Source organism: Chrysemys picta, chromosome 2, assembly GCF_011386835.1.
Source record: "Chrysemys picta bellii isolate R12L10 chromosome 2, ASM1138683v2, whole genome shotgun sequence".
Lineage (NCBI taxonomy): Eukaryota > Metazoa > Chordata > Testudines > Emydidae > Chrysemys > Chrysemys picta.
In genome coordinates this window covers 40,637,461-40,662,294 of record NC_088792.1, presented here as the reverse complement: position 1 = coordinate 40,662,294, position 24,834 = coordinate 40,637,461, and the positions used below count along the sequence as shown (strand labels likewise).

Genomic DNA, 24,834 nt, shown 5'->3' with positions numbered 1-24,834 from the left:
CAAATCAGACTTTTGTTATCGCATCAGCCACACTGGAACTCATCGCAGGAGACAACAGCAATCAGCTTGGGTCTCTCTTGCCCCCCACCCTTGCATCAGGCATCTAGAGAGGAATCCACTCATTGCTTGAGGTGCTCCAAGAAAATATCCTACTCTGTGTTGGATAGATATACTCCATCCTCTCTAAACAGTTTTGGGGGGCTGTTAAATTTAATTCCCTTATGGGAAATCACTATACCCCCTTGTCACTTTTATATACTTACCAGTTTCTCAGTTCACTTCTTTCTTGGCCTGGTCAGTCTTGGCAGGTCTGGCGACTCCTCACCAATCTTGTCGTAGTGTGAACAGATCAAGACTATTTGAGGGAAAGGAATGAAATGTGGCTGAAATCCCTCTTTATTCTAATGATCAAACTAAACCCTTTTGCTGTGCCTAAATAATTCTCCCCCAAGTGAATAATGATCACCAGCTGGGAATGGAAACAGCCTGCCATAGAGTGGATGAGGGGCACTAGCTGATCCCACAACCTTCCCTGATACCTCAGGCAGGCAACCAAAATGGGGACATCTAGCTGTGAGCCAGATTTTTGCGAGGTGCCTCTTTATACGCCCAATACATTTTTTTTAATTAAAGCTAATGTTAAAATTATATAATACATAGGATAAGAAAAGAGTGTCTGTACATCTAGGTATAGTACTTAAATTATCCAAAAGTACAAAGGTTGGTTGAAAAGTCATACAATACATAGAGGACATAATCAACAATAACCTAAATAAGGTTAATAAATTTAATGATACAATTTAGATATTAGCATCCAAATATTTGGGCACATGAACAGTTATGCAGAGAGTTGGTTATGGAAAGCAAATATATCAATGAGTGAAGATGGACAAACAGTGGCTCTGAAGCCAAAGGGATGACTGCTTTTATTACCTTCACGGGGCAAGTAACCTTTTCACCACTCTCATTCAGCACAATTTTGGTACCATGACAAATCTGATCTGCTTTTAACTGACAATGTCAAGATGACTTTTCCTTGATCCCATTGCAAGTTTCCTGTGGCAACACTTTGTTAGATTCATTGCTCTTTGAACCAGAAACTATTTCCCCTACGCTGAAAGCCCTCAAAAAGACCACCAGGAAGACTGCTGTAAATGGTACTGCTTTACTGACCTTATTGCAAACTTGGGGAATATAAGGACTAAATCTCTTTTTATCTGAATAATGATTGGTTTTCTGCGGTCTGCCCATGGTCCCCTTGAACATGGCCAACTTTTTAGTAATCTGCAAACTACACACTCAGTGCAAAGATTGGGGACTCTCTTTACCCCTTTACTCTTGACCTGCAATTGTAGATGAAGCCAGGCCTCGATGAATTAACTCTACCACAAACTGAATTACTTGCAGTTCTGGGATGGGCCATACATGAGGTAGACCTGGCGCGCCTTGAAATCCATAAACTCTGAAAATCCTGCTTTGTAAATTTGGAATGTCCGTGTGGCAACGGAGTGTCACGCTAGTCTGAATGCAATCTGTAATCTAGGTTGCACATGGTATGAAGCATCGCTATTGTGTCCTTTCAGCCTGTGTTGCTAATTCCCAAAATCTGAAAGTGAGACAGAGTATCGATCATGCCATTATTAACACCTAGGACAGGTCAGGCTAGATGATCATAATGGTCCTTTCTGGTCTTGGAATCTGTGTTTTCATGCTGGAAATGAACTAACTTATCCTGGAATCTGTTATGCAAATAAAGATGGACACCAGGATAGAGAAAAACCCCAGAAATATGATGTCTTTGGTGATTCCCTGGATGATCCAGCCACCTCTGAGCACACCATTTCCCTTGGAAGTTGTGACGGGGTATACAAACCCTGCACTGGTTAGGTGAGGGTTAATGAACCGCTGGAAGCTCAAGCAGCCCTGCCTCACCACACCTACAAGATACGGCAGGGCTGGGGGAAGCTCAGCTGACTTAGCAGCAGCCCTGAGTGAACCACACACTTCCACATCTTTAACTCTTGGAGGATACTGTGGCTGAGAATACGGATTGTTCACACAACCACAACCAATCTGAAGGGAAGGTTGGCCAGACTCTGAACAATTACTCTGGTACTATTGTTAGTGGTTCACCTTTGGCCATTGAGCTAGACTACAGCCTGTGAGAGGCCCCTTGAAGGAAGGGAAGCCTGGTGAGGGTGCTTGTCAGTTTGTTGGTTTTCTTTTTTCCTTTTTGTGGGCCTCTGATATCCCAGAAGGGGTAGACTTCCACAGGACTCAGCCAGAGGGCTGAGTCTCCCACAACGGGATCATCCTGACTCTGAGGACGGCAGGTTGGGGAGTACAGGGCCCCGTCACACCCCAAAGGGTGACCAACATAATGACAGACGTACACTTGGAAGTCCATACCACCAGCAGTGTCTAAGTGGACCTGCAAGTCCACATCCAGCGATCACTCTGCATGCCAAAATGATACCCCATTGTATTCTGACAAAAACATATCCCAAAACTTTAGGTCCTCTCTCATTTCCTTAGTCAACCAAATATAGTGATGAGGCCTGGTAATACCAATTGTGGCTGCAGCTAGTGTATATTAAAATTACTTGCAGGAGCCATAACCCTGCATGCAAAATTTAGATGGCCAGTGATAACCTGCAGCTGTCAGAGGCATGATTGATTGCCAGAATGATGGATAATAATTCTCACAATTCTGCCAATTTTTCAAAAGAGTGATGAGAAATACTTGCTGCAGTATCCAATTCCAAATGGGTATCAGGACAGCTCATGTTTTTCCTTGCTAATGGTACTCCCAGGCTCTGAGAAAGTGTCCGTTTCTGTCCTTCCTACAAAAAGAAAATCACCAAGATAATGGGTGACTTCTCTAAGTCTGGATTCCCTGATTCTAATGCAGAACTAAGCTTTTCAAAGGCTGTGCAGGAGGCGGAGCATCCCATTGGTATAATTTTGTTCAAGTAAAATTGTCCCTTGAATTGAAACCCTAACAAACTAAGTCAGAAGGGTGTACAGGCAGCAGCCTGAAGTCTGACTTAATACAATTTTTTTGCTATCAGAATTCCTGCTTCACACATCCTTATGTTCAGTGCAGGATTGAAGGAGGGACAGCATACCATGCAGACAGCAGGATCAATAGCAATTGGGAATCCTGTTGGTACTGAAGTGGGGAGGGGTGGAGAACAGGACTTTCCCCTTCTAAACCTGGGGTGGGCTCCCCTACTGTGCCAGAGACAGCCCCAGCCACTCCAGCAGTGGGTACGAGGCCATGGGATCCCGTCAGTAACATCTCACCAATGGCCCCCGTGTTCCAAACGGTCCATAAGGAGGGAATACCATCCATAATTCCCAGAGGCATTACCACCAAATGGGGATCCCCCACTGCAGAGGGGCTAGAAGTGCCTCCACCTCCCCCGTAGCCTCACCAGCTGAAGCAGAGTGTAAGGCAGCCTCAGAAGCCCCCACCAAAGCAGGGCGTTCAGCAGGCTGTTTCTCCCTGGGGCCCAGGTTCCTCCTTTCAGTTGCTGCTCTTGTTCCCCTCTCTGCATCCTCTGGAGCGTCTGATCCCAATTTACAGTGACTAGGTCCGGAAGCTAGAAGTTCTTTGGTAGCCGTAATACGAGTTAGAGCTCCAGGGCTAGCCTTGGCAGCCACTATCCTCAAAACTTCTGAGAGGGCACTGCTGGGGCTGTTTAGAGGAATCGGCTTGCTCTCGGGTTCCCCTAAGCTGCCAGGTACATATCTTCTGCTCTGGCAGTGACCCCAGAGTTGCTGCTCTGCTTCTCTCATTATGCAGCTAATCACCAAACCCCACCAGTACCCCACTGCAGAATGGCAGCAGTGATGGATGGGGCATGCTCCAGTGTCTGAAAGAAGTATACAATGTCTCTCCTGTTCCCCATGCTGGGCGGGAGGAAGGGGGAAAAGAGAAAGAAACAGCCCCTTCCTCCTGAACACATGGTGAAAGAGAATAGGAGGGGGAAGCAGGGGGACTGCATGGAGCACTGTCCTACCTGCTCCTGGTTGAGATCTTCCCCCGCCCCTGCAGGTGTTTCTGATGCTCATGGCCCCATCAAACTGGCACCCCAACTAGCGAAGTGAGCATTAGTCTAATTTAGTGCCCATTCATGAAAGGTGCTGAATGTCACCTGGAAAGTGCTGAGTTCCTTATCCATCCATTGATGAGATGACATCCCCTGAGTAAGCATTCAGTAACTTTCAGGATTAGGCCCTTGGAGATTTCTGGGACTGGGTTCATACTTTCCTAATAAATGTTATAACTATGTTGCTAAAAATCCAGGGTTCAATACAGTGACATGAAAGACAGCGGCGATAAAAATATTTGTGTTAAATGGTTATTTCCTAGTGTTTAATCTTCATTACTGCATGAGAAAGCCCAGTGTTGACATGAATAATAGTGTGTATTGAAGCATTTGAAGTAAATGGTAACTTGATGATATTTGCAGTATCTCTTAAGAACAATTTTTATGCATATGAAGTATTTTGCTAGCCTCCACAGTTTTCTGTACATTTGTAAAGATGGTGAAAATGCATATATTTGGGACTTTATATGTGGTGGGAAAAGGGCCTGTATTATATCTGCAGTAGTAAAACAGGACATGAGATCGTCCAGGAGATAGACATTGACTTTTTTTGCAACCATCATCCTCCCCTCCTTGTTATTCCCACTGCATTGTTTATTGCTATTACTCATTGTGTCTGGTCTACAATTTAGAAAGTCTTTTTAGTCATTTAGGCTATTTCTGGGTGTTTTATAAGTAATAAGTAATAACTAAGACTAAGATTTTGTCATGGTTATTTTTAGTAAAAGTCATGGACAGATCATGGGCAATAAGTGAGCTTTTACTAAAAATAATCGTATAAGCTGTGGGGCAAAAGCAGACTGCCCCGGCTTCAGCCCCCGCTGCGGGGCAGGGGCTCAGGGCCCGGCTGCAGCCCCAGCTGAAGCTACAGCTCCAGCCCTGGTTTCAGCTGCTGACAGGTGAAGCAGAAGAATTCACGAAGGTCTGGTAAAGTCATGGAATCAGAGACTGTCATGACCTCCGTGACTAAATCATAGCCTTAGTACTAACTAACAATTTATAATTTCATTTGTATCTATTTCTCTGGGTATGGTTGCATTATATATTTGCTTAATGAGTCAAACCTTTACTGCATACAGTTTCTGAAAACAGGCCTCTTTGATTAGGTTCCTCCTATGAAACATGTGACTTTGAAACTGACCTTTGCAATATGATGCATGATGGGCACTTACAGACTGGATGGACTAGGAGAAATGGCCTGAGCAACATGGGATCTCCACATTCTGACCACAATGGGAATAAAACTGGTAAGGGTCCCGTATATTTTAAAAAAGGAATAACTATGTCTTTATGAACTCCCACCTGTTTTATTTCACCAACTTAAAATACTCATGTCATGTTGGATGAATTGCACTGAACAACAGGCTTGCAATTATGTTGTGTGAGGTAGAATCTTTTGTGTCCAGAGATGTTTAGTTATCTGTTTATAATCACATTGTTTCTTAAATATTAGGTCTATCGTGGGCAAAAGTGTATGCCTATTTGGCCCTTCCAAATGAGCAATTAGTTATATAATTAGTCACTTGGTGTGCAATAACCACAATTGCAAGCATTTTCTGAAAGTGTGGGCCTATTCTTTAGATATTCATATTACTGTTCTGGGTACTGGGTGGCTCCTAGTAAGCATTTTTTGATCTATATCCCGATCAACCTGTGGTCCACAGACCCCGATCCACAGAACTCCATGAATCTAGCTCCTCCTGCTGCACTTGATACACCACCTGCTTTGGGATATCAAGGATGGATCAAAAGCAAGGTCACTGCCCTGCACCAGCCAGTAGAGCTGGCTTTGCATTGGGAGAAGCAAATGTTGTCACCCTTCAATGGATGTTGTGCTTCTGAAAATATTGTATTTGTGATGAGGCCAATTACTTTGGGAGCACCAACAGGATGATGCACCTCCACACTGCCTCCAATAAGGCCAGTGCCTGTATAGTTCCAGTTGGGACCATATTAAACTACCATTTTAGCAAAGGTTGCACTGGAGCACAAACACAGAGCATCCTCTTGAGTTATATATATTTTAAGCATATTCCTGACCAGCATTTCTTTAATGATCTTGAATTTTATCAATAAATCTGAGCTGTGCAGCCTACAGGCAATTTCCCTCATTCGTGAAATAGGAAATCCATTCAATAATCATGACTTACAATTTTTGATTAATTATCTTTTTCTGAGTTAATCTTGGCTGTCACCTGGAATTTTATACTTATTAATCAAGTAATCAATCTGTTTATATGAGAGATGTTTTGGAAGCCTATTTTGAAAATCAATTGGGATATTAAGAGGTGTGCTGCATCAATGTAAGAAGTCAGCAAAAGCTCAGTGCGCAGTAACTATAAGCAAGATATGGATCATTCTAAAAAATTATAATCTGTTCATATCAAAATATATGTAGCCTAAAATATCTGCCAAATGAATGGTATGAACGGAAAAAGAAGAAAATTTAGGGTTTTTTTTATTGTTTTAAAATTGTTTTTAATTAAACCGATCAGAACATCGTGATTACTAGAGTCTGAGGCTTCAAAAGTGTCAGCCTTACTTTCTCTACTTACTTCGCTTTAAAAGAGAAAAATTGAAACCTCTGGAAGACGATGGCATATATATATTTATAGATATAGTGGTTTCCACAAAATCTGCATTCTGTGTGTCCTTAAGCTAACATCCCACATTTAAAAAAGTGACCCATTTTATTACTGAGGTTGGAAGTGGTTTTCTGGAACACAGTTAAGGAAACAGTTATTTGAGAGTTATACAAGTGCTGGGTGAATCTCACTTCAGGCTTGCTCCAAAGCCCATTGAAATGAATGGAAGGACTCCCATTGATTGTTGGCTCTGTTACTAGAGGCCTGGTTATTCTTCCTATTAAGGTTACCTGACACTTCCCATTATAAGACCCTGTTTTCAGTTGCTTATAACTTTGCCAAACTTTAACTGTTTGGGTTGAATCGTATCATGCTGGGTGTCTGCCTCAGGTTAAACATTTATGGAAAATTTTAACCAAACCAACTCAGTTATTTCTGAGAACAAGGCTAGGGGAAAATAGGCAGTTTTGCTCATGTTAAAAAAATTCTGGTGATCTTTTCTTTGAGTTGCTCAACTCCCCCCACGCTTTGGAGCAGGGTCTTCAAACTTTACAGGGGGATGGCCTTTGTGCCAGGGATGTACTTTTTGACATTCCCATGAAAATCTGAGAGAGATCACATGAGGAGCCGTGAGAGAGGACATATGGAGGGTGAGGGATAGCTCAGTGGTCTGAGCATTGGCCTGCTAAATCCAGGGTTGTGAGTTCAGTCCTTGAGGGGGCCACTTAGGGATGGTGCAAAATCAGTACTTGGTCCTGCTAGTGAAGGCAGGGGGCTGGACTCTGACTTTTCAAGGTCCCTTCCAGTTCTAGGAGATAGGATATCTCCATTAATTAAATTATTATTATTAAATGGACTGGCTGGGCAAAGAGCCTGGGACAGTCTAGGTGAGAAGAATGGAACTGTGATGAGGAGCCGGGGGAAGAGACAAGACCGATATGGGGAGAGATAGAAGAGGGTCATGGTTGGGGAGATGGCTAGAGGGGATGGTCAGAAGAGTCTGTACTCACTAGAGTTCCATCCCTTCCAGAGCCTGGAAAGGAACCCGAGATCCCTGTGTTTCTCTCTTCCTTTGTTGTCAACAAATATTTGTAACACCTACTGACAAAGTGGTCCATGCATTTTTACAAACCTAGAAAATTGTGCACAAAAATAAACCACATTAAAAGAATATTATTACAGTTGCAAAATAAGTCATGCACTCAACCTTAATTCCAACATTTCTTAACTTTTATCTGTGCAACCTTAATTTGGCCCTGTTGTGCATATGCCTAATGATACAGTCTTTAATTACAACTATTTTTTACACAGAACTGCTGCCTCATTCTATGGACAGGATGGATTGTGCTCAAAGGGGTGTAGTAAAAATAAATGTATTAATGTTTATGAAGCACTCAGATACTATTTAATACGCATCATAGAAAGCCCATGAGGGAGTTATTAATTCTGTCTTCAGAGCAGGGTTTGCATAATGTACAGTCAATAAGGCCTGGGTCCTCATATTGAACAGTGAGTAGAATACAAAATATTGAATATCTGCTTATTCTTTTAACATAGTTTGTAATGTATACCACAAAAAATATCCTGGAAAAAGTCCTATTTATATCTATTTATAGATAAATCTCCTCAATGTAATTATTTATTTATTTCCCTTTCAGTTACCTTTTCTAATTACCAAATAATGTAATTTTTCTGGTATGTTCTATAGATTTGTTAGAATACCACTGGTTTTTAAACCTTCTATTTTATTCTTGTTCTTTTTTTAAATAGCCTATTTCCTCTTATTGTCCTCTGAAGTGGCCTCATCTTCTGCAACTTTAAGGAGCAGAGTTTTCCTCCCTACTGATAGCAAACACATTTGCCAGGTATTTGGACTGCACCTTCCTTTCATTATATTCTTGTCATTGTGATTTGCTGGAATAATCAGAAGTTTTCTTTGTCCTAGATTGCATTTTACTATTGGATTGGTCAAATGAGGGGAATATTGATGGTGGGACTCCAAACACATTCTAATGGTACTTTTAAAAACATCTGGCAAGAAGCAGGAGGGCTACAAAACCAATGGAGAACAAATGTGATCACAATCAATAGCACTGAAAAATTTGAGGTTTGTAAATTGCTACAATGTATATTTATAATGGGGAGATTAGCATATTGTGTGAAGATAAATATAAAAATTATCTTAGATCTGGAAAATAATGTGAATCAAAGAAGGGATAGATACACATTTTAGCTATTCGAGACCAGTATAATTTATTATTGCTTGAGCTCATCTTGTGGTGACGTGAAAGCTAAAAACTGAAACCCACTTAAAATGTGCTCAGATTTTATACAGAACAATCACTCTTATAACATCATAAATTGGAACCTATCCATAACAATTACTTGTTTTGGAGCTGAGACTAGTTATTGTATTCTTTCAGGCCCCAAAGAAGTTAACTGTTTTGATGGACTGGAGCTTTTTTGTATATTTGTTGGCTGTGAATTTCTATAGAGATTTGCTAGGTGATTAAATATTTACAATATTAGTCTACTTTGAGACTTTGTTACACGATATATTTATGCAGTCATTTCACTAGTTCTCAATTGCTGTAACCTTCTAAAAGATTGCTCAATTAGTTTCAACATTTTTATACATTAATCTACGCAGACCACTAGCACAGTAAGGGATAGCATCATAGTTACAAAATGACATCATTCATAATGTATTCTCACATTCTGCAGAATACTGTTTTAAAAAACATCAGGGTAATTTTACTCCTAGCTTGTTTATTATGAGGAACTGGCTATTATGCTTACCCTTCAGGTAAGGACCATCTGGTTATAAGAGCTCAGTAAGTCTCTGCCTTGTAATACTTCTGAACAAATGCCTGATTATGCAATATACTTAGGGTGACCAGACAGCAAATGTGAAAAATCAGAATGGGGGTGGGGGGTAATAGGAGCCAATATAAGAAAAAGACCCCAAAATCGGGACTGTCCCTATAAAATCGGGACATCTGGTCAACCTAAATATACTGTTACTGTCCACGGCAGTCATAAAATCAAATAATTACATGAGGTCTTTGCCCTTAGGCTGAAGAACACTCATCACTGTTTGACTTGTAAAAGTGGCTACTGTCCACTGTGACGTACATTTTCAAAGCAGTGTGTGCCTCACCAACTTACTAAGGCACAACTCCCCACTGCACATGTGCAGTGCAGCACTGAGTTTTTGGGCTTATCTGACCTTAGTGGATACCCAATGGTGTGCAACTTCATGCTGGAGATCAAGATCTAGCCTTACATTCTCTTTTCTATCTCCCATCCTTCTTTTTTGAGACTTAAAAAAAATAAGGGGTGAGGGGAATTGTTAATAGAATATGGAATCTTTTCCCTGTAATTGTAACCAGTTTACTGGGTAGCAAACATTTTAACCTTCTGATAGCTGTTTGGGGGGTCATTGTGAAATAAGTTGATGGTCACAGTCCAATTCCTAGAGGACAGGTGTGCACCTTATAAAACAGATCATTACTACTGTTGAAATGTCACTGCTTTTAGGACTCTTATCAGAGTGGCCAAGGATATGAACAGGCACTGAGACTGAACTGTCAGCAGAGCCAGCAGTAGGCATAAGCAGACTAAGAAATTGCTTAGGGCCCCAAGCAATTTAAGTCCCTCCCACCCATTTGCTTTTTATTATAAGAACTTGCCTGTGTGTGTGTGTGTGTGCGTGTGTGCGTGCGTGCAGGGGGATATTTTTGCTAAGGGTCCCCAATGGGCTAGCTCCGGCGCTGAAGTACCCTCTCATCCTTGGAAGTGATCCCGCCGGTTCCAAGGGGAAGCATATTGTCAGAAGCTTGTGTGTAATCTTGCAGTGCAAATATCTTTCTGAACCTGGCCTGTGGATACTTAGAGGACCTCAGTCTACAGGGCTGTCAAGATGGGATTTTTCAGGAGCACCAAACTCGTGCAGAAATGAAAGGTAGAAAATAACCATTGTGAACTAGTTAGTCAATAGCCATATTGGCTTATTGCCAACTACAGGGAGTTCTGATGTATTGAGATCTGCAGCTCTTTAAGCTGCCCATCACAGAATGAACTCCAGCACATCCTTTGGCTAGCAGAGCTCTTTCTTCAGTGTTTTCCCCCTGTAGTTACTCTGTGCTGCAAGTCTTACATATTAAATAAGATCCATTTTTTTGTGAGGCAGAGCATTGCTCTGAATAAATATGATTGGGATGGTGGGTACTGTCCCTGTGATTCAGTCCTGTACTTGTCATTGCTTCTGTATTTGGTGTGTTAGGCCCTATTCCTGCAGTCTGATTGCACAGAAAGGGATCTGCCTGCCTGGGAAGACTGTTGTCTTCACTGGGATTCAGCATGTGCAGAGGATTCAGCCATACAAACCAGAGCTGCCAATCACAGAAAAAGAGAAAGTGTCATAATCTTAGCCATTGTAATGCCTGCATGCTGGTGGCCACTGGCACTACATGGTTAGCTAGCAATAATAGGTCTGGTAGGAAGGTATTTTGATGCATTCATTGTTATGTTTATGGCAGCAAATGCTATTGCTAAGCTTAACAACGCATTTCCATTATTATGATTTCCTCAGCCTTTTGGGCTGAATGTTTCCAAGCTTGGTCTCATGGAACAGGTAAATATTTGTTGTTCAAATTTTGAGGGGAATCAGTTCAGTTGTTATTGAGTTAAATGAATTGAGAGGGGGATACAGTTTTTGCCATTGGTGAAGAAGACCTTTATAACATTTTTAAAAAACAAAACAGTAGTAGAAGGTGTGAAGTAAGCATTTAACACCATCGTTTTCCTCGTGGAGTAGGAAACTCAAGCCAAGTTTGAGAGAGAAAAATACAGAATTGGCACTATTGAAATAGAAAGGTTTAAAATTGGCATTGAACCTACTCCCTCTGAGATCAATTGTATCAAGCCCTTCACTAGTACATTTTCAGTAGTGGGTTTTTTTTTCCTTTCCTCAGTTTTATATTAGGAGATAAGACAAGTTCCCTGCATGTCCCAAGCCAGTATCGAATATTGGGCAAATAGCAGAAACGTTTTGTGTCAGAACAGTGGCAAGAAGGTAAAGGAAAGGAAATATGCAGGAACTGAACATGTACAGAATTCCACAAACTTAAAAATTTGCCCATGCTGTTATTTATAAACATTGCTGCAATCTTGTTTTTCTATTCATGTGCTTTATAATGCAACAAAGTGTTCAAACATATCAGAGTAATATATATCAATCTAAAATAATCCGTTCACTGGATGAAAACAGTATATCTTTAAAAGATTCATAGGAATTTGGGACATATATGACCCCATAGGTACCTTTGGTTATACCAATCATCAAGGCTGCTATTAAAGTACGGTGATGTACAATAACCATTGGTGATCTATTGCTATCCTTTTTTGCCTTGCAAGGCTGCAGGGAGGTGATGCTCTTGTAACATCTTGCACTGTGTTAAAAGTATTCTTTAAAAGATTCTGTGGGAGGAAGCTTGCAACCAAACTACTGAGGACATATACAGACCACCTCCTTAGATAGCTGAACTCTCAGCAAGGTTTTTTTTCTTTCCGCAATAGCTTTCTTTCATATGCATATGTTTAATACCTAGAGCTTCTATTTCCTATGAAATTATGCAGCGTTCACTATATCAGAGTCCACTGAGGTTATCTATTTCCCCAGAGAAGGCATCTGTCATGTCTTTAAAATATAAGGACCAGATTAACCAATTTCCATCAGGTATTTTGTGCAACTTCAATGACACAAAGCATTGGCCAAACCCAGCTTGGCCAAACAGTTAAAACAGCTTTATGGCTGCTTAGCCTTGCTGATGCAAAGCAGTCAGAGCGTACTAGTGGATATGGCCCAAAAGGTGTTGGTCATCAGGTGTCATCAGAGTCAACTACTTTAGAAAGCACTCAATAGGTGCATTTAAGGGTATCCCCTTTTATATGTGTAAGCGTGCACACTGTTTTTATGCCCGATATCATCATCTATTATTATTATTATTAGTCACAAAAATTCTGTGTGTGGGTGTTTAAGGGGGATAGCTGTAGCACAACATTTAAGAATACCCCATATGGTAATTCTGTAGAATATGGTTCTGAAACTGCCTCTGATTTTGCAAAACCAAAACAAGACATTACTGCTCTAGTATTACCCAAATCATGCAAGTTCATCCCATCTCTACTCAGATTAGTCAGGGGGTAAAATCAGGACAGTGGTTTAAATTGTTAAAAAAGTGAGCCTATTGAATAGCCAGTCAAATTCAACCACATACACGATACTAATTGTGAAATGGTCAAACATTTGTTTTATTATTTTATTTGTACATTTTTAAACTCATATATTTGTTTTATTTTCCAAGTTATGATCCTGTGCTGAATAACATTTTTGGAGGCATAATTAAAACCTTATAATAACTAAAAAGGGAAAAATTGAATATATGATTATAATTACTACATCATAACTCACCCAAGCTTTACTTGATATATTTAAACTTCTTTGTACAATATATGGATACATGAGAGATGGTCATAAATGGTCATCTCACATTTCAAAGTTTGTTTTCACTACAAATCAGAATGAAACATTGCAATTAAAACATATGCTGCCTTTTGATAATGTTGAAACATAATATAGTATAAAATATATACAATATATCAGAATATTTCAATGACATTTGTCAGTTATCAATTATATAGAAGATTAAAACTATTTCAATATAATTCAAAACAAAATGAAACCATGTTTTGATATTATCAAAATGAAACATATTCACATTACTGAAGTGAGAAAGGTATTCTCCCATAGAACATTTTGTCAAGATAGATGTATTCTTGAGAAATATAGAGATTTTGATGAAACTATATGTTCTAACAGAAAACTGTTCCATCTGAATGCTTTTTGGCCAGCTCTAATATAAACTCACAAAATGGCACTGTTTCTGAACAACACTATTATTTCTGAAGAGGCAGCTGCTCCCTGTTTGGCTAGCTGTGGCTTTTCTGTAGTATTAATAAGGGGAAATGGTCACTAGTTATCCTACTCTCCACAATACTGCAGAGGCTGGGATATACACGACATGGCTAACTCAATGTAGTTTTGGCAAATTCAGCTGTATATTCAGCTTTGAATGTGTATATATTTAGCTTTGTTGTACACAGCTCATATGGGCACACATGCTATACCATTGCCTATGTAGTTCAGACGGAGCCTAAAAAACTTAATGTGATTACAGTTTTGTTGTTACAGTAGTTAACGTTGTTTCCCTGGAGCAAGGCAAGGAATAAATATAATGATCATGTCCATGGTTCCACAGTGAAATCCTATGTGGTATTACCCCCAAAATATTTTGGAATATAGGTAGCACTCACTAGTGGAGAATATAATAACCTATGGCATAAATAAATTTCAAAATATGGGTTTGCACGCCTAATGTCTTTACTATTAAGTTGTACAAGCAGTCCATAAAATTGTCCCTGAACTTAAAACTAATATTGGAAGTTTTGCTGGTTTAGTATTATCAACTTGACACTTAATAGTAAGACTAGATTGTGCTTTTAGATATTGTCCTCTATAAGGGCAGGGTGTAGCATCACCACACCAAGGAGCCCAGGGAACTTTGATTCAGTGTTGGAATTCCTTCCTTATCGCCACTCCCACCTTGTTCCCAGGGGAAAAAATAATCTGCTGCTGCCTCTTGTCCATAGCAAATTACTTCTCTTCCTACACCATAATCTCAGTTCAGCTGCAGTGGCCCCCTCATGGTGGGGAGGCAGCAAAGCCTAGCTTCTACCCATTTCTTACCTCTCTCCAGCCACTACTTGCTGACCTCTCTGGTGAAGGAATACTGGATATGCAGCCCTATTCTCCCCACTTGGCCTGAGGAGGAAAGGCTGTACAGAGGAAGTGTGCTTGTGTGGTCTTATTCTCCTTATGTTCCTGTGTGGCCATTTAGGTTGGATTACAATCTAGCCCTAAATCACTAACAGAAATGCAAGACATCTGTGCATAGCTCTAATGGTACAGTATAATTGATAGGAGAATATCTCCTTTGAGGCGTTAGTGATTGACAGCTGATCATTTTTGTTTCCTAAGATGCAGTCTTGGACCTTCCATTGATAAAAGTTTACAGGCTGGAATGGCATTTGCTGTCCTGCCTCTGCTCCAGATCTCTGCCTGGTAAACTCCGAAAATGAAAAAAAGCACACTTGCTATCCCCAGGCCCTGGTGGAAGGAGGGACTTGATAATCCAATAATTTTTTTTCTATCTCTTAACCACTATGATCCTAATTGACTTAGTTCCTCTGAAAGGAATACATTCTATTGTGGTCTGCATGGGCCTTTTGGTTAAAGTCAACTTAGCTTTTGACCTGAAAGCGTGATTAGGGTATATATCCATGGTGACAAAAAAACCACACTAGTGATCAAAAGCCAGGCCGTTAATCTACTGAGATAATTTTTTTTTGCATGACCTGGACTTCTTTATTTCCAGTAGAAACTCTACAGTATATATTCTTGTGTGATTAGACTGCTAGTTCACGTAATATAACAACTTCAGGGAGTTTGCAGCATACAGGTATACTTTTTTTCCTTTTTATGTATGAGAGACAACATGAATGGGCATTTCCTCCTAACTTGCTGCTAAACATCATGCAGGTTGTCATTCAAGGGACACTTGAGGCCCGGGGACCAGATGACACCATTGCTATTGATGATATTTCTTTCAGTGGAGGATGTTTTCCAGCATTCGGTAAGAATCCTTTCTTTAACCACACAAATAATTCTTTCCCCCTTAAGCCAAAAGAGAAAACGCAAAGAGGCCCTTTTGTACTCAAAAGATTTCTCAACTACTTAATCATTTTCATGTGGCTTATATTTTATTCCTCTAAACTATCTGCTATCAGATTTCATAAACACAACCACAAAGAAGGACAATAAATACTTTAACAAATCTGGTACAGTAACTCCTCACTTAACGTTGGAGTTATGTTCCTGAAAAATGCAACTTTAAGTGAAACTACGTTAAGCAAATCCAATTTTCCCATAAGAATGAATGTAAATGGAGGGGGAGGGGTTAGGTTCCAGGGAAATTTTTTTTTGCCATACCATACAGTACTGTAGTTGGGAGGTGCCCCCGCCTTACCCCACACAGGCACAGCCCACTGGCACTGGAGACAATGAGGCAGGCAAGGAGGCTGAAAAGTGCTGTGGGCTAGGAGAAGCACATTGTGCAGCAGCAGCGGCAGCTTCCCCTACTATGCAAGCACCAGGGGCGGGAGGCTCAACCCTCGGCCCACCCATGCCACCCCTTCCCCCAAGTCCCCACCCTTAACCTGCCTCTTCTTCCCCTCCCCACCCCCTTTACTCCACACACAGCACCCTTATTCCTCCCCCTCCCTCCCCTGCCTGCTGCCCGCGGCAATCAGCTGGCTTGCAGCGTTCTGGAGGCAGGAGGGAGGGAGGAAGAGCGAGGACATGGCGCACAGCCTCCTCCTCCCTCCCCTGCCTCCTGAACACCGCAAGACAGCTGATTGCCACAGACAGGAGGCAGGGGAGGGAGGGGGGAGGTGCACCGCATCCTCGCTCCTCCCCCCACCCTCCTGCCCATGGCAATCAGCTGGCTTGCGACGTTCAGGAGGGAGGAGCGAGGAACGAGGACTCGGCGCACAGGCTCCCCCCTCCTTCCCCTGCCTCCTGCCTGCGGCAATCAGCTGGTTTGAGACTTTCGGGAGACAGGGGAGGGAGGGGGAGCCTGCGCGCTGAGTCCTTGCTCCTCCTCCCTCCCTCCCTCCTGAATGCCACAAGCCAGCTGATTGCCACGGGCAGGAGGAGGGGGAAGGCGCTGATCCGCGGGGTCTGCTAGCAGGCAGGAGGTGCTGTGGGGGGGCGTAGGGGAGCTGATAGGGGGACTGCCAGCTGTGGACAAAGCAGGCAGCCAAAGGATGTTATAGCGAAGCATTGCACAACTTTAAATGGAGCATGTTCTGTAATTGAGCAGGGACATAAGATCGAAACAACGTTAAGCGAGAGGATGTTAAGTGGGGAGTTACTGTATATTATAAATGCCTTAGTTGCTTTCTGAAGAAATACCACCACAAACTCATCAATGGGCAGGAAAGATCTACCATTCTTTGCCTGAGAATTCATTATTTTCAGCCAGCTGAGAGAAAGCTGTGGAGCTGACCTTTAAAAAACCCTCAAACAAGCAACCTTTTTAGTTTTAAGGCCCTGATTCTCATCTCCACTGTGGATACTTTGTGCTACTCTGCTGCCTCTAAGCAGCTATTAAGTCAGTGTAGCCAGCCCTGGGGGAGATCATCCAAGCATAGTGGCATTCTCTGGTGGTGTAGAACCAGTGGAATGTTTCCAATGCCAGTCCCCTTTCCGTGGCCAGTACACAGGGTTTATCCAGGAGAAAAGGGACATGACTGGGGCTTGTCTGCACTTCCAGAGGTCCCTGACTATAACAACAACTTTTTGGGGCCACTGGCTGGTCTGAATTACAGCAGGAGATTGTACTGGCACGCTAGTGATCCAAAATTGCAGGAGTGCAAAGGTGATTTAAAACCAACTTTTTTGGTTTTAAGCAGCTTTCAGCACAACTCTTCCCACTCCTGAGTTGTGCTGAAAGCTGCTTGGCCTCATCTGAGAATCTGAGGCTCTTTGAGTTTACTTTACCATGTTCTATGTTTGCGACATATTTAGCTTTTGCAAACAGTTTTGTGCACTGGAGTCCAAAATAGGAGACTCCCCTGAGAAGGCAATGAGAACAGACATCTAAAGTAGATATCCAATCTGATTAATATTTTAGAATGCTGAACATCTGTAGATGATGTTACCTTCATCTTGAGAGTCAAACACAAATCTTTGGGACCCTGATGATTCAGGGCTAGATTAATATTTATTTCAAAGGACACATCTCTATTTAAATAGGAAAATTAAATTTCAGGTAAAGAAACTTGCTATGTTATAAGCATTTCCATGCCTCAGATGTCCCGCATTTGGGAAAGGTAGAAGCAAAGTGGGATGCCAGGTGTACTTATTTACATGCCATTACCCACTTGTAACTGTTACCCAGCAGGGCTGCATAGGAGTGCTGGGAACCAAATTACAGGCTTTGGACCTATTTGCCATATGAACTGCGACTATTCTGCAGTGTGCTTTTTAGAACACCAAATCTGAAACAGGGAGTCCGTGAAACTCTCTATGCAGAAATGTGATTTTTCTCTCTGTCTCTTCCTTGGAGAATTACTGCAGCTGAGATGGGATAATGGGACAGATGTAGAGAAAAAAATGATAATTTGTCATTGTGGCCAATGAGCCAGTATGTCCTTTCTTCACTAACTGATTTCTCAAATAGCATGTGTATCTCTTTTTCTTTCTCTCTCTCTCTCTCTCTCTCTCTCTCTCTAAATCTACTGGCTTTATTTGTAAGCAGGGCTCTTTTAAAGCACCCCCCCCACGTGAATCATAGACGATCAAGGTTAGAAGGGACCTCAGGAGATCATCTAGTCCAATCCCCTGCTCAAAGCAGGACCAATCCCCAACTAAATCATCCCAGCCAGGGCTTTGTCAAGCCTGACCTTAAAAATCAATATATATCTTTACATATAAGTGTTAAACTTATCTTACGTATATACAAAACATGACGTATCAACTGACCTCTTGCAGCAGTACAAAGCACATCAAATATGCTCAACCTGGAGACATTTCTTGTCACATCCAAATTTAGAGGCACACGATAGGTGAGAAGTCAACTTCCTCAGATGACATCTCAGGTGCCAAAAAGCAAAGAGTCAGAAGAGTTTTAATTCCAGCTTCAGGAAAGAGATTTTGCTGCAGAATGTTTCAAATGGAAGATCAGATTAATGACCAGCTGAATGTAAACTCCTTATTGTGCTGGTCTTTGGGAAATGGCTGCGTAGGAGGGAGACTAGTTTTGATTTCATGAAATTTGTGGTGAAACTTGCATTTCTCCAGAAACCCTATCTGTCACAATACCCTAGGTACCAGCCATTCTGCACATGGAGCTACATTTGTGTTCACTGATATAGAACTAAGCTTTTGGGATAATAAATAAATTAGCTTATTTAGGGTGTGTTCATTTTTTAAAAAATATTTTTTGGCCCAAACTCTGCCTGTCCACTGAAAACAGACATGGTTTCCCCCCCAAAACAGGGCACATAAACATGATACAAATAATTAATAAATATATATCCATGTTATGGCTCTGAATGGGCTGAAAAAGAGAGAGTCTCTCTCTCTCTCTCTCTCTCTCACACACACACACACCTACCTCTTCTGCTTCTGCCGTCAACTCCTTTGCTCTCTTATTGTGCCACTCCTCCTTCCTCTAATGTACAAGGAACTGCCTTCTGCTAACGCCTTGTCTACTCAGCACTCCCCCAGCAATCCTCTCCACAACTCTCCTCTACCTCCCACTGATTTCCACTTGTATGTAGCCGCCTCCTCCTGAAGTTAAAAAGATCCAGGAATTAAGAGGAATGGAGAGTTTTATCCAACTTCATAGCAAAAATATTTTCTATTCAGACCAAGACATTAGTAGAAAAATGTATTAGACCAGATATACTTAAATATAAACATCTCAAAACCCAGTTAAAATCTTCATTCTTTTATTAGAACTGGATAATCCAAAGTATTTCTAAACTCTGATTTATTTAAGTAGGGTTAAATCCTATAGTTCTCTTGTAAAAAAAAAAAAAAAATTCCCACTGATGTCATCATTAAGCAATGATTGCTGAAATGTCAAACTGTACCTCACTATTGTGAGGCTTGTACATGTCTGTCATTCAGCAAAATTGTAGAAGTAATATATTACATGAAAGTCAACTTTGGTTGACTTGATATCAAGAGGGCGACCACTCTACATTTAAAATACTTCCAAGGTTGTACTTTACAGTTAAATTATATACTGTCATTTCAGCTTTTCTATGTGTAATAAAAATGGCAAATTAGGCCCTAATCAGTTCATGGTAGTAAAGTTAAGCATGAGCATAATCAAGCCCTTTAAGAGATAAAGCAAGATATTTGACTAAATTTGATGCTTAATTACATAGCTCAAAAAAGCCCCAGATTTACAGCTATTATATAAACACATGTAAACTGCACAGAATTAATTTTAAATGTTAAATAGTAAATGCTATAGAGTTGTTTTAAAAAGTCTCTTATAATAGCATATCTCGTGGAGCTTGCTTTTCAAAGGTTTTCTATATACATCCAAGTGTCTATGCTCCTATTACAGAAAAAAAAGATAGATACTGACATGCATTTTCAAGCATCTGCAATCTAATCTAGCCACAAGAAAAGGAAACAGTGGACTTCTGAAAATGAATGTTCCCAAAGAGGGAGAGGAAGGGACTGTTTTTTGTTTTGACAAAGTTGCATGTATTTAAGTTTGCTAAATTCCTGCAAAGCTGGGGCAATTTTATGAAATATTTAATTTTTACCAAAAGATTTTAGATTAATTTTTTTCTCTGTCTGTGCAAATAAGTCACAGTTGAGAGTTTTGAGAGAACTTTAGGACGTTGTGGTAATGACCCCCAAAACTACAGGACAGGCCCAATTGTTCTACAAAGTGGAACTACTCACATAAAGAGGTACTACCAAATGTAAGGGTTGTACAAGTGAACCTCTGCATTTTAGATATACAGGGCTCGAGTCAGAAGACTCCAGGCTCTAATTCAACCTCTGCAACAGAATGCCTTTAATAACTAGAGTTGGGTGGAAAATGAATTTCCCCTCTGGCAAGAATTAAAATTTTGAAAGGTTTTCCTGTCCCAACAAAAAGTCTAAATCTTCAAAAAATGTTGAAAACCAAAAAAAAAAAAAAAAATCAGAAAAAAAATTAGATCAGGTCAATCAAAACATTGTATTTTCTAATTTTCATGTTCTAATTTTTTACGTTTATTATAAAATAATGTAATTCTTCACTCTGGAAGAATTATCCATCATTAGGCAGTGATTTTCTGAAGTGATATCACTAAAGATGGCAGCCTAGAATACCAGATAAACCTACTGGTAGGCTGGTTACTTGTGAGGTAACCAGAAGCAGAAGGGCTGTCAAGTAGTTTAATGAACATTAATTTCTAAAGGGAAATAATCTTATAAATAATGACTTCAGAGGTAACTGAATGATTGCTTTCCCATTTAGAGCAGCACGTTTGCAGTTTCGAGCTTGACATGTGTCACTGGAATTCAGATTCATCATTTGAACACGTTTCCTGGGTGCGCACAAAAGCAGGAAATAATCTTGCCTCAAAATCAGCCCCCCTGAAAGATCAAAGCAATGATACTGGAGGTAAGAATATAAAATAAATACATGGTTATTAGCTGCCATTAGACTGTGGTAATTTTTAGGAAAAGTCAGAGGGAAACATTGTGGAAATAGAATTAAAAGTCATCACATGCTTTATTTTATACTTAAACTAGCCTTTATTTCGGAATATTCAGTATGAATATAGTATGAGAACATCAAAAGGTTTAATCTAAGTTTCCAAACGAGCTGATCTTTGATAAATCAAACCTTACCCTAATATTTTTTGTCCCACCTTTGGGCGGGGATTACATCGTGATTCCATAGCAAATTCAATGCTTCCAAGTCCATTGTCTGTTCCTTTTTGTCAGGTGCTACTCTATATTAGCCTCCCATGCAGTCCAAGGTTTCGCTTTACACCTTTAATTGGACCACCTAAGGACAAAACAAATCTGTATAATTAATACTTAATTATAAATGCGAGCCTCTCTCCAAGTGGTGGTAGCTTTCTGGAGGCATGTGAAGGGGACCACTCACTGCCAGTGCCACCCAGTAGTCAGGCCAGAGCGGGCAGTTTGTCTTCCTCCTGGACATTCCCCTTTCCCTCTATAGCTCTGCTTTGTGGTGGTCTGTCCTTTTAGTGACTCAGCCCTCTGACTGGGTCACTCATTCAAGTCCACCCCTTCTGGGGTACACATAGGGTTACCAGATTGCAACTGTGAAAAAATGGGATGGGGGTAGGGGGGTAATAGGCGCCTATATAAGAAAAAGTCCCCCAAAACGGGACTGTCCCTTTAAAAATGGGACATCTGGTCACCCTAGGTACACATAAAGAGTCCAATAATGTGGACGTCTTCACGAGTCAGCCAGGCTTCTTGGGGTCAGGATCATTGTCCCAACTAGGTTCCCCACTGTCATTGTCCCCTCTTTAAAGGTTGGTAAATGAGCCCAGGCCCAACCTCTCCACTGGGCCCAATGGTAGACAGCTAAGTCCTACACCAGGGGTCCCCAATGTGGTGCCCTCCGAGGTATCTAAGTGCACCCGCATACTGGCCGGTGGACAAGCATCCGCTGATTTTCGGCAGCATTTCGGCGGCGACGCCTCTGGATGACGCTGCTTGTCGGCGGCATTTCGGTGGTGACGCCTATTGACGTTGCCACTTGTCGGCAGCATTTCGGGGGATGCTTGTCCGCTGCCACGGTCCTCTGTGGCTCATCATCTGGCGCCCGCCAGATGAAAAAGGTTGGGGACCACTGTCCTACACCTTGGGGTGCTATGCAGCTGCCTCTGGATCACCCCCTGTCATAACTAAAAGGGAAGGGTAACAGCCCTCCTGTGTACAATACTATAAATATGAGAGACTTGTTCAGAAAGATTTGGAGAGCATGGATTGATGTCTGGTCCCTCTTAGTCCCAAGAGCGAACAACCCCCAAAAACAAAGAGCACAAACAAAAGCTTTCCCTCCACCAAGATTTGAAAGTATCTTGTCCCCTTATTGGTCCTTTGGGTCAGTTGTCAGCCAGGTTACCTGAGCTTCTTAACCCTTTACAGATAAAAGGATTTTGGTGTCTCTGGCCAGGAGGGATTATTGTATTGTACACAGGAGGGCTGTTACCCTTCCCACCCCTCCACCCCCACCCCCATTCCCACAGGGTAAAGTAAAGAACTGAACACAAAAATAAATTTCTGACCTTCAAAAGTCACCCTCCGATGAGGCTTGTTCAGATCAGCATCACCAAGCCTGAAGCAGCAAACGCTCCTGTGGTGTTCCCAGCTCCCAGGAACTCAGAGTGTAGGTCAGCCACTTCCCCGCCTCCCTGCCACTGTGCTATTCTGTTTCCCATTTTTAAATGCCAGCTTGTGCAAGCTTTCCTGGTGCAGTGGGACAAGGATGCTTGGGCCCAGAGCAACTCCTTATCCTCTTTTTCTCCAGTGCGGGTTTGTATACCCCATCACAAGGTGTTACAACCTGAGTACATTTGCCTAATCACCCCCCCCCCCACACACACACACACTGTTCTTAGTACCTGGAGGGCTATAGTTCACCTTCCGCACGGACTTGCATGAAATCCATGGCCCACAATGATATATAAACTTAATTCAATAAAGTTTATCCTGGATATTGCAGGAAATTGCCCTATCTGTCACAATTTCCACAACTGTCAGAAGCTGGGAATGGGCTACAGGGGATGGATCACTTGATGATTACCTGTTCTGTTCATTCCCTCTGGGGCATCTGGCATTGGCCACTGTTGGAAGACAGGATACTGGACGAAATGGACCTTTGGTCTGATCCTGTATGGCTGTTCTTATGTTCTTAATAAAAATGCAGCTCTAGTTATTATAGTCCTGGCATTCAAAGCTGCTACACTTGTTAATATAATATTTTGGCAAGGACTTTTGAAAAGTATAAGAAACATCAAAAATGTCATGGAAAGGACCTCCAGGCCCATTTCGTTCCTGTCTTTTCTGTTAGGACTATAGCCAATGTTTCTATGTAGCACTAGTTGCAATGGTAACTTTTTAAGTCTATAGCATATTGATTGCTGTTTGAACTTTGCTGAGCCCAGAGATGCAAAATACTTCTTGCAAAATGTCATAGTAATTGACATAGATGCTTTAAAAAAATAACAGCTGGTTGGAAGTTTTCAACTCTGTGTCCCAAAGTACTTTATAACAATGAATAAGATGTTGATAGCACAGTATTTCCCCTGTAGGCAAACGTGGTTGCTATATGCACTTATTAATAGTACATATTTCTGGATATTAAAATGTGTTGTAGGGCAGAGGGAATGCTGCCTAGGAAACCAAGGTGATTCCTCCATTCTTTTGAATTATCCTGGGACCTTTAACTTCCACTTGGACAGTTAGCAAAGAAGGGACTTCAATTGAACACCTCACATGAAGGGTATTGCCTCAGTCAGTGACACACACTAACTTATTAGTGGAGTATTATGTCAGTAATGGCTATGAGCCTTCATGTGTGCCAATACGGGCAATCATTTTTCTCTAGATGCTGAACACCCTAACTGCCCTTTTTATCTGCTGGAATGGCTATTGGGTATGTGACTGGCTCAAATTTAATTCCTTAATTAATCTGTATTGGAAATGAACAGGTTTTTAAATGCCTGTCATTCAGGTATGTGGGTATCATTAATTGGGTAAATAGACACAACTAATTGAGTAGGCTGATTATATTCTTCATAAACAATGGGTTGGGGCTGCTCTAAGAACTTTATATTATAAAGGAGAAACAACACATAAAAACATGAGAGAAAAGGTACAGCAATACACAGAAATGAATTCTTCATAAATGTTGGAAGGCATCCAAGAATTCGGAACTAGGTCATCTCATCTCTGCTTGATGCACACTTTTTCAGCATTTCTTTTCTTGCTAATTATTCAAGTTATAAGGAGAGAGCAGAGGTCATCTTAATGACTAAAATGCTAAAAACCAGAGCTACAGTGTAATGAAACCTCAAAAGTGTATTGTAGGAAGGTTCAAACTTGCAAATAGAGCTTGACTAAGCTTTAGCTTGTGATTTTGCTCAAAGCTTCCACTACCATAAATAGGAAGGGGTAAGAAACTAAATTACGGAGTCCAGGTCTAGATAATTATATTTATAAAGAAAGAATTGCCTATAGGATTTGAGTAATCCTCATTTCCTGGTATTCTTAAATTTAATAAAATATTTTCTGACCTTGGCTGACTTTTTATTTTTGTGTGTGTGTTGCTTCTTTCCCCCACTTGTTCTGTTATTTTATTTCTCCTAGTTTTTCTAAAGTTAGAAGTTCTTTCAGAGTTCTTTTTTCTCCCCTTTAACCTTATAGTTTCTGTCCTTACTGTATTTTT

At 41.1% G+C, this 24,834-nt stretch overlaps 1 protein-coding gene across 1 annotated transcript in view; it reads left to right on the top strand.

Moving 5' to 3' along the window:
• MALRD1 (MAM and LDL receptor class A domain containing 1) overlaps positions 1–24,834 on the top strand; it is a 423,509-nt gene that overhangs the window by 8,191 nt on the left and 390,484 nt on the right. The window contains exons 4-8 of the mRNA XM_065582996.1: positions 5,222–5,362; positions 8,471–8,565; positions 8,646–8,807; positions 15,363–15,456; positions 20,878–21,024. Of these exons, the coding sequence (XP_065439068.1) occupies positions 5,222–5,362; positions 8,471–8,565; positions 8,646–8,807; positions 15,363–15,456; positions 20,878–21,024 (639 nt within the window). The remainder of the gene's footprint in view (positions 1–5,221; positions 5,363–8,470; positions 8,566–8,645; positions 8,808–15,362; positions 15,457–20,877; positions 21,025–24,834) is intronic.